The sequence below is a fragment of the Sinohyriopsis cumingii genome, chromosome 7 (assembly GCF_028554795.1).
Source record: "Sinohyriopsis cumingii isolate HCF-2022 chromosome 7, ASM2855479v2, whole genome shotgun sequence".
NCBI lineage: Eukaryota > Metazoa > Mollusca > Bivalvia > Unionida > Unionidae > Sinohyriopsis > Sinohyriopsis cumingii.
This window is the reverse complement of record NC_142967.1, coordinates 37,740,790-37,754,843: the sequence shown is the minus strand read 5'-3', so window position 1 is coordinate 37,754,843 and position 14,054 is coordinate 37,740,790. Positions and strand designations below refer to the sequence as shown.

General features: G+C 33.5%; 1 protein-coding gene across 1 annotated transcript; it reads left to right on the top strand.

Moving 5' to 3' along the window:
* Nucleotides 1-869: 869 nt before the first annotated feature.
* Nucleotides 870-4,825, top strand: LOC149795043 (phospholysine phosphohistidine inorganic pyrophosphate phosphatase-like). The gene is made up of 2 exons (XM_089964723.1): nt 870-2,018; nt 3,567-4,825. The coding sequence occupies exons 1-2, from the start codon at nt 1,933-1,935 to the stop codon at nt 3,655-3,657; spliced, it is 177 nt and encodes a 58-aa protein (XP_089820849.1). The 5' UTR covers nt 870-1,932; the 3' UTR covers nt 3,658-4,825.
* The last annotated feature ends 9,229 nt before the right edge of the window (nt 4,826-14,054 follow it).

The following is a 14,054-nucleotide window of genomic DNA, read 5'->3' as shown; positions in this document are numbered from 1 at the left end:
TGCACAATAACTATAGTTCTCCACTATAAAAAAAAGCTCCAGACTTTTTGGATGGCTTGAGTTTATCTTAAGGAAGAACTCTATTGAAAGTTTTGAACAAAATGTCAAAGATCAGGGTACTATGACTGGAAGAAGAAAATTGGTTTTAGCTTTTAAGTTCTAAATCACTGACCTGGATCAAACATTCTGGATGGTTTGTACATGGGTTAAGGAAGAAGATTATTGATTTTGGGGTCAAAATGTAGAAAGTCATGATCACTGTGACTGAAAAAAGAACTGGTTTATGTATGAATTAAAAAAAACTTATTGACCATATATATACCTTCATCAGAGTTTGAAGATGACTTACATGCTGGATATGAAAGAAGTCTGTTGACATTATAGTCAAAAGATCACAGGTCAAAGTCACCAGAGAAGTAAAGTTGGTTTTAAATAACAACTTAAACCTAAACCACATACTTTAACCAAATTTTGTGGCGGACTTGCATTTGCGATGTGGAAGAGGTCTGTTACTTTTGGAACCAAAACGTCCATTGTCGAGGTCATTATGGCTCAAGGAAAAATGGATTTTGAAAAATAACTTCTGCTCAGGAGTAAGTTTCTTGACATTGTGGATGACTTGCACTTGGGGAAAAAGATAATATAGTTTCTGTGGTCTAAAGGTCATAGTTAAAGGTCATAGTTAAAGGTAAGTCTAATTAAAAAATTAGTTTGTAGAGGTTAAGTTTAAAGTGCCTGCATGTAGGACCATTAAACATGGATGGTTGTAAAATGTGTCATTCTTGGTACTTTTGTTTTATTTAGAGAAAAAACAATTTTACACAAAAAATGTTAACAAGATTATGGTTAATGGCATGATAACATTATCAACTTATTACCAGAGTACATCAACACATTAATTAGCCAGTGATATAAAAATGAAAGAATAATTACAACTTTTGCAATACATTACTGATTCTTTTTTCTATTGATGAATCATTTGATGTCTTTTTTCTGAAGAAAAAGTAAATTGTAAGAAACATTGGCATATAGAAGGATTTGGGAAGAATTACCAGTTGAAATACAGGGATCAAGAAACTATGGGGATTTATATAAAACTATAAATTCCAGGAATTGATATCCCCTACTGTTTTACCACTATCAAGCTATTTATAAAATTTAGTTGAAATCCAGTAATAACTAAGCATGTTGAAAATTGAAAGTTAGTGGGTCAGATAATCAATAAGCCATAACTGTACTAAATGATACAGAAAGACATGTTTAAGCTTTCAAAAACAAATCCTAACTATTTAATATATGAATATATAATATTTCATAAGTAACACTGTTTTTTTTGTCAAGCTTGTATTGGCACAAGCTCTGAATAGTGATCACTTTGGCATATGTTTGTCCATCAATTGGTCTGTCAGTGCACTAGATTAAGGTCAGTGTTAAAGTATACATTTTACTTTAATTTCAATGTTAAAATCTTTTTCTTTGTAGCTGGTGGTTTTTAACAACAAAATAGCCCTTTGTTCATCTTAATCCTTTGTGAGAAAAACTGATTTAATTCATCAGAAATATTGATAATCAAAGTTGCAGGGTATGTCAGTAAAGCATAAAGCGGGCTTCACTTTAGTCATGTATATACTCAGATACAATTCGAATCCAGCTGCAAATAACAAAGACCATGATCTCCCATCACTTAATGTGCCACCAGATTAGTGTCTATATTGTTTGTTTTACTAATTACTTCTAACAAACTTCATTGATCCAGATCTGCTGGCACAACATGCTATGGCTAATTTCTGTGCAGTTCACTGTTGGACTCGGCTTCTAAGTGAATATATATGGTAGTGATCTTCACTGAACTTGTGTCAGAAAGAAGTGTACCCGGTACTTTGCTTTAGAACTTGATGGTTTAAGTGGTATTTTTTCATGTTTTAGGCAGTAATGGTTGGAGATGATATTGTCAATGATGTGGGAGGTGCTCAAGCATGTGGTATGAGAGGGGTTCAAGTCCGCACAGGAAAGTACAGGTATTTAGACATGCAGGCATCGGGTGTACCCAGTCATTCTTTTAAGTTAAATTGTTCTTTGGGTATCAATGAACACACAAGCCATTTTGTATAAACAGAGCAGCATATAAGGGAAAAAATTTGGAGCCTTGTAATTATTTCATGACTTTTTCCTGTGATGATATGCAATTTGTACATCTTAAGGTTACCTTGTTAATACATAACCATTGTTTATGGGTTTGTTCAGATCCATCAGAACCTTGAAAATGCTTGAATTTTACAATGGCAAAATTAAGTCTTTGAAAGTGCTTGAATTTTACAATGGCAAAATCAAGTCTTTGAAAGTGCTTGAATTTTACAATGTCAAAATTAAGTCTTTGAAAGTGCTTTAAAATTAACATGGTAAAAAGTGCTTGAAATTCCTTGAAGTTTTACAGGAAAGTCAAAGTACTTGGCTGTCATAATTTTCTGCAGTGGTTCAGTCATGTGATTATTTTGCACTGATTCAAACAGAAAAACTGCATATTTCAATCATACAAGTTTTACTTATAATGCAACCAAAGAAAGCTGATGTTAATTGATCCATAATTTTTTGTTTTTGAAGTAATAAATGTAATAACTTGATACTTTATCATCATCTTCATGAATTATGTCCCTGAAAATGATTATAGGTCCTTGAGAATTTTGTATGAACCAGGACATATGGATCTGAATGCACACTATGAAGTTACTGCCTGATGGAATGTTGAAGTGTTCATCCTCATCTGTTGGAGTGTTCTAGTCACTCCTGGTCCCTGACCAGCTTCGTTATCTTTGTAACTTATCCGAGGGATACATTTGTTCAGCTGATCACCATGTCGATGCAAAATTTATATACCCACTAACTGCTGGTGCCACCATGCACACACTGTTTGGATCATGTTACATTAGACCCCCACACACTTCCAAGTTAATCATGGGCTACAGTATCATAACAATGTATTTACAGTTGGTGCAGTTTTTTTCCCAATGGCATTCACATTTAATGCAGCCAAGATTTGAATGGTCACGTTTTATGCAGGTGGGGTTCAACTTAATTAGCAGAGAAGTTTTATAAACAGGGAATGGGTGGGGTAAAAACAATCAAAGATGTATTTGCCTTTGGATATTGAAGTCTTTTATGAAATATGTGCTAAATCTAGATTTCTGTCATTTTAGTAATACTTAAGTAAGATATCGCTTTATATGTATTTTTCAACCCAAATCTCTCTCCACAATCACTGAAACTTAATACAGGAAAATGCATTTTCAGGATATATCTACTTCTAGATTTACTGCTCTGCTAATTCAAGGATGTTCTTACAAGAGTTACTTCCCCATCTCAATCCATGGTATTTTTTTTGGTGAGGCAGAAAATGACCCCTGAAGAAGAAAAAATTATACTAAGTACTGAAAATGAATTAGATCAAAGGTAGGTCTTTGTCTTATGAGTATTTTAGAAAACAATATTCATTTATCTTTTAATTTTATAAAAATTTCAGATTTGGAGTTCAAATAGATTTTATCCCTGTTCTTTTTTTTAAATTTCAGACAGCTGGATGAGATTCACCCAACAGTAAAACCAGATGGATATGTGAAAAACTTAGCAGAGGCAGTGGACTTGATACTTTGCAAGAAATAAAGGGAACATGTTGATGTCCTAATGTTTTCACTGTACTTAAGTCTTCTAGAATTCTACCTCTAAATTTAACAGTTCCAACATTTTATAATACTGTAGTATCACTTATTTTCATGGAGTTCAATTTTAGTGGTTATTTATATATATATATATATATATATATATATATATATATATATATATATATATATATATACAGTTTCATGGGTACTTAAATTTGTATTTTTGCCCCTCAGAGTTTTTATATTAGTAGGTATTTACTTTCATTGTTTACAAATAACCAAAATAATTTTTTTTTTAAAAGTACACGGCCAAAGCACACAACAATATTGCCACATAAGTCAAAGATCTGACAAGTTCAGTACTTACGTTGTGTTGTTGCTTGAATGAACAGTATCAATTGAATTGGACACAGCCAACAACACTGAAACAATACTAGCACAAATACAACACATGTCAATATCAATCACTTGCACCATGTTTTTCTCCAAATGCTCACCATCAGAGAAAGCTGAAACCACTCAAGTACAAAGATGCTAACTAAATTGAAAGACAGTGGAATTGCTCTTTTGTTTGTAATTCCCTCATGCACAGACCAGCATCAACCAGTAAGCTTGACAATAAACAAAGTACCCCAAAAAATTTAAATCACAACTTGTATGCTAGACAAGTCATGGAGGCCATGACAGAAGATGTTACTGGTGATGATCGGTGCACAGTATTAGTGAAACCGTGCAATGTCATAAATCAAGCCAATTTTCACTGGAATGGATAGCTGCAGCTGACACGAAAATAAGCGACATTGAACCGAGTTATCAGTGGTTCTGAGAAAGCTGGACTTCAATAATTTTACAATTTGGAGATTATTTACCCGACTCGAGTTTGTTTGTACTACAAGACTTGATAGGCATCATATTGTTACAGTGGCTTTTTAAAAAAATTAATGAAGAGTGAGCTTTAATGCTCTACTTTAAATAGCATATATGCATAGCATTTCATTAATAATAGTGCTTCAATCAACAGTTATAGTATTTTACAGTTTTCTTTGTCCTTTTAGATTAAAGATGCATGTATAGAATTATGTACTTTCAACAGGATTTACATTTTTTTACAACCGGTGTACTTGAATGAATGATCAATTTGAATAAATACTAAATTACTAGTGTTTGAATACTTTGTGGTTTTTCTTGTTTCTCCCTATCCTTACTTATCTCACATAATGATTTAAGGCAGTGATTGGACATCTCCTTGGTAACCTATCAATGTCTGCATTGATTAGATATAGAATGCTTTATAAATCTTTTTTTTATATGGAAAGGTTGAAATAACAAAATATTTCAAATACAAAATATTTTATAACCAAATATTTCATTACCAGGTTACAGTGTTGACATCGATTTATCAATAGCTTTGTTAGTCACTAGGAACAAAACACAGTAAGAAAACGGAGAGGTGGGGCATCATAATACATGTATGAGGCAAATTTTTCACTTTCTCTTTAAAGTTTTGGTTTGGGTGCAGCAATGAAAACCATGATAATTGGTTCCCCATGACAATTTCGGATAGTATGTTGTGGATCTCAGATAAAATCTCATTAAGATTAGCACTGAAGTAAGTTCAGTTTACACTACAAGCTGATAAGCAAGTACAGATACACTGCATTATCCATTGAATTTACAGAAATATTTGTCATATAAACACAAATGGATGGGGAATATCTATCATTACAAAAGCATTACTATAGGATAAAATGATCATGTTTGGATATTTATCGATGTGTAAATTTTACCTAATCACTCACAAACTAAAGTCTGAAGGACCTAATGTTAATTTTGTGAGTGATTAGGTAAAATTTACACATCGATAAATACCCAACCATGATCATTTAATCCTTATAATTCCAAATTCGTTCTTTCTTTCATCAAGTCCACTTATTCCATCAACAATACATTCCAATTTAAGTATCGCATACTTTCCTTTCATACGCCGCTTTACATTGTCCTATAATACATAATCTGTACAGAATCACACATACAGTCACATTTACATTTATTCAGAAACTTCATACTTTACATATTAGGCAATGGCTAATGATGGTTTCAGCACATCTAGTTCATTTACATTCTTGTTCAATTTTAGTCAGTCCCATCTGCTACGTCAGATGACCATAACCTTACATAATAACAGCTGATACGGAAAGAACAAATGTGCTAGATTAAATTTCCAATCAAACCTTAAGTCATAATGGATTTTATCAATGAGCAACATGGAAATATGAACAAGATGATGCTATTACTTACTAACATAAAGGTAACAGTTAAATAAATTGTGTACAGGCATAACATTTTATATCATTCCCAACAGTGTTAAAACTTACGAAGACCGGTTCAGTGATCTAATGTCAAATGAGATGTAACTACTGTCAGCCACGTTTATTCAGCAACTTCATACTTTACATCTTAGGCACTGGCCTCCCGTAATGTCAGCACATTTCTTTTCATAAAAAAGGACCTTTTTTTAAAAAAAAGATGTAATGTCTTATACAGGAATAACATTTTATATCTTTTCTGTCAGTGTTAATACTTAACAAGACCCTTTCATTTATCTAATGTGAAATTAAATGTGCATCTGTTAAATGTAGAGTTGCTTGCAAAACTGGCCATATATTTTGTTTGGTTGCACAGCGGAGTGCTGGAAGGAATTAATGACTACATATCCAAAATAATTTAGATAGCAGAACAATTACCGTTATGGATTATTATATACATTTTTCAATGGTGTTAAATCACATTGGTGGAGATAGCAGTTTTACCATTTAAAAACTTTATTCATTCTTTGAATAATGGTCTCATAAATATGTTTTTATTTTTGTTTAAGTGGTAATATTCACCATACTACCAACATTTTTAAATAAGGAAACAAATATTAAAAAAATTACCATTGAAAATGCCAATGCCCCATTTTGTGTTTCGTTTAGTAGCCTGAGTATTGATTTATTTCAATAGCTTTTAAGTCCTCCTCAGATAATTTCTCGAATCTTGGTTTATATCCCTCGGCGGCCTCAAAATTTACTGGCCCAGTTCCCATGCTATTATTGTTGTTGTGTATGGCTAAGGTGACTGAGGTCATGGGGTGCTGTGTGAGGGAATGTATCAATCTCGTAATCGGCCATTTTACGCGACTATGTAGTAGACAAATGCCAAATTGTAAACTATGCATTTCAATCAAAGAATATTTGAAAAAGTATAAAGAGTATAATTTATACTTATTTGCTGAATAAAAGATGAAATAGTTGTTTCACAATCATGTGTCTGCAATGTTTATATATATTGCAAACAGTACTAAAACCAAATGTAGTCCCAGAATTTATTGATGTGTAAAAAATTCCAAATCAATATCACGTGACCGTTTACAGCCAATCATAGTGCAGAAAACCCGTTTCATTTATAAAAATTGGAATTATATTCTGATGTATAGTATCATGTCCCGTTAATGTAAATTTCAAATACAAATGTTGCAAGATAAATGGTGTTAAATTCAGAGACAATTTTGTGGGCAACTACCTGTAGTGTAGGATGATTTATTATTTTTTATTCTTCTGTATCACAGTACAGTGGTCCCCTTCTTATACGACCACCCTTCTACACCAGAAAAGTGGCCTCATAAAACTGGTGGTCTTTCCAGAGGGGGACCGTTTTTGAGAAGTATATGTAATGTACGTAGTAAGAAAGCTACATACTTCAGAGCACTTAATATCTTCATTTAAAAGTAACATTAATTATTAAAAGGTTCTTTTTAATATAATATTAGACTTTTTTCAGCTAAATTTACATTAATAGTTCTTATTCTTGGCGTAAGTGTGATATGCAAGTGGGTATTGTTGTCTTGCACATTGCAAAACCATTCAAAAACATCATTTAAATCTTGGTACAATGTACATACATAATTCTTTTTCCATTTTCCCACTGCTGCCAAATAACCTCCTTATTGGTTACGACATTGTTTATTCGAGTCTTTTCAACATAAAATTGTTTTCTTCAAGTCTTTTCTACATAAAATTGTTTGGCAAGTCCCCCCTCACCACCTTACCCAATGTTGTCGAGTAGAACAACAGACTTTCTTCTAAAACAATATGTCTCCGTTTATATGACATGTTAATGTTTGGTAATGATTTATTTGGGTGTTGCTAATTGTATGCGATTTTAATTATGCAGATGAAACTTTTGTCGAGTGGACGAAATGCCTTCTTTTTAAAAGAAGCGATAATGTGTCGTCACATGATTTTTCGGTCTTGTCTTGTGTACCGTTTTGATCAAGGTCATGGTTAATTTCGAGGGGGGGAGGGGTTTCGTCGAAGAGGACCACCACTGTATAAAAACTGAATCTGCAGGGTAAAATTCTTATGATTGTTTTCAGTGACAGGCAGTTGTAGCATTGTCATTTTAAAAAAAAAAAAAATTTCATATTTTAACTTGTCATGCTAAATTACTATTGTTTCTGTGCCTGCATGGCTCTCAAATTAATGCATGCAGAACAGCAGCAAGAACTTAATCAGAATTGTATCAGTCCGCCAAGAGATAATAACACAACAAATTATGCCTTTCTCCATAGAATTTTCTTGAGCAAAATTGATTTTCCATCAATTTTACATTTTTTTCACCAGTTAGCACTAGTGGTTTTGAAACAATTTTGTTCACATTGAAAATTAAATAATTTAAGATCAGTGATTTTAATTTGGGCTTTCTTGTACATCTTATATAGACAAGTATCTAACAATATATATACAAACATCTAATGTGCCGACATTAATTGGGGTGTGTGTGATTTTTAATGGCTGTATTGGGCATAGTAAATGGGATTTGTTTATACCATGGGGCACACTGAGGGAGCAGCTAGCTTTGGATACTGAACTTGTGGTCTTTAAATTGTGTGATACTCTACCCACTAAGCACTGGTAATGGTTTTCAAACTGAGACATCATTCACATTGAAAATTAATGATCAGTGATTTTAACAGGGGCTTTTTTTAAACCATGCTTATATTAAGTTCCTTGATATGTAAATTACTTGCAGTATTTAAAGGCATTCATATTTTTTTTATTTATTTGGAGATTAATTTAAAGGTATTTTTTGTATACACCACTCCCTCGATAACTCATGTCCTGGTTACTCATGAACCCATTTTTTAAACCAGAAAATACCCCAAATTTTTTTCCATATTTGTTGAACTTTAAGAAAATCACAATCAAAATTGGTAATGGAAACTTTAATGTATCGCTCATTTTATCATCAAAAACATTAGATAGGACCTGGAAAATGCAATCAACACTATGAAATATCAAATTTGAAAATGGGTCATACAAAACGACATTCCTAATGCACCATAATTAACGATATGTAAGGAAATTTTGATTAATGAAAATGTCACTTGCACTAAGTAGAGGCAGTACTTTAATGAATAAATACATAAAAATTTTAAAAAATAACAATCAAATAGCAATCAATTGAAATTTGTGTTCTTGTTCTATCTTTTAGTTCCTTTTAAGTGTAATCGTCATAAATACAATGTGTCTTCATGTAAATAAACGTAAAATGTGTCAATCTACCATAACAGCTATGTCTGCGAGCATTTCTGAGAACCTAATTAAGTGCCAAATGTGTTTATCTGACTTGTGGAAGTATTTCTTGTATTGTTGCACTTAATTAAAAGCTGGCCTCCTTTGTAATATCATGTTAATTATGTCATAACCGTGATCAAAGATAACAAGGCATCCAAACGAAATGAATACTTCATAAAATAAAGAGCTTGGTTTCACAGATATGGACCATTGTGGGCAAGCAAGTTTCAGAGAATTCTTAAACTGGCACTTAGAGATATCCTCAAGGATAACACCACTATGGGAACCAGACTCATCAAGAAAACAAAAAGCAGTGACATAATACACAGATTTTTCGGGTACACATCATGGCTGTTGGAACCAGTTGGAACGATCTTTCAAATGTTGGACATTTTGAAAATGTTATTTAAACAGAATAACAACTTCATTAGAAAAAGCGGGTTATACAAAATTAGTATCGACGTGATTGTAAAATGAGTATTCAGTCATTAAACAGCCCAGTTCCATAATGCCACTCTGCCCCCCCACCACCACCATTTTCTCGATGTCAAAGCGATTGTTTTCAATTTTTGGAGGTCCCTATGTAACTCGTGCGGCGCTTATATTGCGGTCTATGTTTGTGGACCCTGTTGTGCGAGAGTTATTGAGGAAGAGGTGTATTTGCAAATAGAAAGGATAATAACCTTGTGAAACAGTCCCAAATTAATTACTACGAGCAAATTAACTCATGACCTCTAAAAAATGATGAGACTGCAACCTTCTGGTCACATATCCCATTGCCATAACCTAGTGCTTCACAACCATTCTTTGGCTGTGACCCCCCATTTTTTTTTAGCATCACAACCCCATTTCTACATCTTGACAAACTTTGCCACCTTAAAAAAAAAAAATTCATGGCACCCTCCAGAATGTCCTTACAACTTGGTTGTTGGGAATAACTACCTTAATCAGCGAGCTACCACAGCTCCATTAGATGCAGATCTGTGGTTTCCAAGGTGTGACTCGAGGGGTGAAAACAGCTCCAGTAATCTATGGTGACTGCACCGATAAAATCCCCATTAATACCAAGTGTATGTACTTTACGTGTGGCACCGTAAATATATAAGCATGTAGGGGGCTATGAGAAATACAGGAGACATTGCTGGCTGTATGAATAGTCAGTCATTTTTTTGCAGAGAAATTGATTCTCTATGTACATGGTCTAGGAAAGAATTCTTCCAGGGAAGCAACTCTACATTATCCAAAGCACACATCAAAATAGCCTGGTTATAGAATTCTTATGTTGCTTTATATACTTCAGCAAAAAATCTTGCCAAGTAGGAGGATTAATGTTTGAATTTCTTCTAATGCTATTGAGTGCATGTTATGATAAATGTAGGGTTTCTCTGGTTTTTGTATCGACACCCAACATCTGACCACGCAGCTGCATTATTTGTCCAGTATTGAAAGGCCCTTGTATGTTTAAGTTTGTCAAATTCTGATCAGCAGGTGTTATTTTTATTGATCAAGTTTTCAGCTTGTACTAATGACAGCCATTTCTGATGGCAGAAAAGCATAATTTATATAACCTGAAAGGGAGTTCAAGCTACGACACTTTCTGTCAACTTCTCTAAGTAGCGTCGTAGAAAGGTAAATTTTTTGTTTAGTAACAGCATCCATATATATAAAATTCTATTTAGCTGCTTAAAGGATTTATTATTTTTGGCAATGGTGGCCATAATTGATTTCAAATTGGTATTCAGTGTTTTTCTTTTAAGGCCTTCTTACCAAAATGCTTTCTGTGTATTTTTAAGTTGGCAAGGCATGTCTGATGGATTAAAGCGAGCAGGATACAGTAATCACGCGTGGAACATAAATTTGGAGGAAAATAACACTTAAAAGTAGTTATAGTTTTGTCCTACAGTGTATATAAAACAATCTTGACAAAGCAATACTACAACATTCTACTACTAATAATAATATTCAGTGCATGATATTTGTTCAAAAAATCAATTTTAAAAAGTGAACCCTGCTAGTGATGGGCTTCATTGTAAAAAAATGTTTGCACACCTTTGTACTTTATATGTAGTCATTATTCACTTAACTATCATTTCGCTAGAAAGGTCACCCCTAATATAAAGCGGCTTCAATTTAAAGAGGTGTTCTTATTAGAGGGGTACTATCGTAGCTCCACATGTGAATCACCAGATTCCAAAGTGGGGGTTGAAGCTTCATAACATTTCTGTTGACACCCTCTGGGGGAGCTACAATAAGGTTGAATAGAAACCTTGTAAATGGGTGGGAGAGGAATAAACAGGATTTTTAACCCAGTTTCTCTCTTCGATGGTTTATCAAAGTTTGGAGCCCAGTCATCAAAGGAATTAAATGTTAAGAGAGAAAATGGGGTATCAACCCAGATTCTTTCCCCAACTGCCACTACTGGTGTCTGGTGATTGACAGCAAACACCTGGTAACTGGTACCAAATATTTTACCTCGTGACTGATGACCAGTGACCTAGACCTATCCAGCCATTACCTGGTGCCCAATCACCAGCTGAAGACCAATAAGACAATAGATAGCGGAGGAAAGAATTTCCATTCTGTAAACTCTCGTGTGAAGAATGATTTCCTCTCAATCTGTAAATTGGTTTACTCGAGTGAGATGAATTGCATGGTTTCCTTGCACTATGAAAGTAAAACTCGACATGACTTGCCAAGTAATGAGGGGCCCTCATCATGGGAGTTCCAAAAAATTGCATACCCACCTCCCCAATGTGATGGTGATCCTTCTCTTGCAAAACATTTTTTTGTTCATGAAAAAAGCTACCGCCACCTCTCTTATGAGAAATGTCAATTTCTGGTCCTCGAGTTAGTTCCCTGGATTTTAAAGTGGTTTTCCAGTAACGAGGAAGCAACAACATTATTCCTATACCTGAATTGCTTTTCAGTTAAAACCCAGAGTTCACCAATGAGCATAAAAGGACATTCATCGAAGAATATACACCAAGTACATGCCAAGGAGTACAGATGGTGCATAATGAAATGTTTTTAAAAAAAGCAAAAGAAATGAGATGGTAATTATTACCAAGATTAAGATAATAATTACCCTAAAAAGGTACACACAATGGTTCTGACCAAAGAATTTCCAGGAACACAATGCAATACCACTTCTTTTATTCTTCACAATAACTCGACAAGCACAATATTACAGAGAAAAAATAGAGCTTATCTGCTTATCTGTATATGATATGAAAATGCAAAGTTAGCCTCCAGATAACAAATTATTTATTTCACTATAGAATATAACAAGTTTTCTTATCAGTGGCATAATATAAGATATGCAAAACTTGTCTGAACCCAAAAGTGATTTTTGAAAGTTATAACACAGTAACAGAGGTAAGGAAACGGCAAATTATTTCCGACATGCATGAATCCAGAAGAAAATTAAACTACATTATAAAGATTTCTTTAATTATCCTAAAGAATAATGAAATTAGAAATTCAGTAATATCAGAGTTTGATAGACAAGTATAATGGTTTATAGAAATGTTTTGGTTTTACAAAGATTGCACCTTTCTTCTCTCTAATATTCATATGAAAATTCAGTAATATGACACTAAAATAAGCTTCATTTCAAATTCATAAATAGTTTAATTATACACGAAAAGGTTTAAGAGCAATTTTGTTTTTTGGGGGTTTAATGCCATTTTTAAGTGGACAAGAGGTCGAGGGGAAAAAACCCAGGAAAATCCTTGCCAACAGTGACAAGATGGCAGTGATCATTGAAGGTAAGTACTTTAGAATGCTCCGCTACCCCGGAAAGAGAAACGTATTCATGAGCCCAATGCATACCCAAGATTTAAACAAACACATCAGTGCTACCTGCATCATTAGTTAAAAATAGCAAGGAATATGAAAAACTACATCTTTAATACGACTGCACATCTTTTTAATATTGTAGACTTGTTCAAACAGACTCAAAGCTCTGCAAGAGGTCATCATACGAGTGAAACTTTTTAGAAGTGAAACGACAAAGACATCTCTACAGATCTCAAATTGTTTCAAGGCATTTTTGCAGCATCATTTAAATTACTATAATTTTGGAAACTTATAATGATGTCATTTAACACCACTACTGTTGTAGAAGCCTGTCTCAATTGCCCAAGGAAACTGTCGGCGTCTATGACATAACCATAACTAGTACATCAACTCATCTAGCAGCGAATGATATTTTATCAAACCTTGGTATGGCAAAGATCTCATGGAGCCTCCGGAGTCTGTTTGAACATTAAAGCTAGCTAAAATTAAAACTTGTAGAATTAATGCCCGCTTACAGTTGTTGTACAAGAAATATGACGATTCTGCCAATTAATGTAACACGAATGCCCTCTAATAATTGTTGTACATTAAAAATGAGAATTCTTCCAATTAATATCATAGCCCTGGCAAAAAGACCATTCTCTTCAGGGATATTCTTCCAACAAATCAATATCAATAACTGGCAATTAAATTTAAAGTGCCAAGGATACTAACAACTTGCAGGTATCACATGATGGTAATTTAAAAAAGATATGATGGAAGTTTACTGCAGTAAATAAAAACGGTTAATATTCTTGTTACAAATGTTTTCAAATTTTCATGTTTTTGTGTCAATATTGACACTTCAAACAAGTCTGGTGCAACTTGTTTCCAGAATAAATAAGTGGAACAGTATCAAAGGGAGATAACAATATACAGGTCTTCACATTTATCTAAAATTGTGTAGTCTCCCTTCAGATAAAATGCCAGACAAATTCCTCTTGTT

Bases quoted from the DNA above. Each gene is read 5' to 3' on its own strand.
- LOC149795043 (XM_089964723.1), top strand. From the start codon at position 1,933: ATGGTTGGAGATGATATTGTCAATGATGTGGGAGGTGCTCAAGCATGT. The intron at 2,019-3,566 runs GTATTTAGACAT...TTTAAATTTCAG, and splicing joins GTCCGCACAGGAAAGTACAG to ACAGCTGGATGAGATTCACC.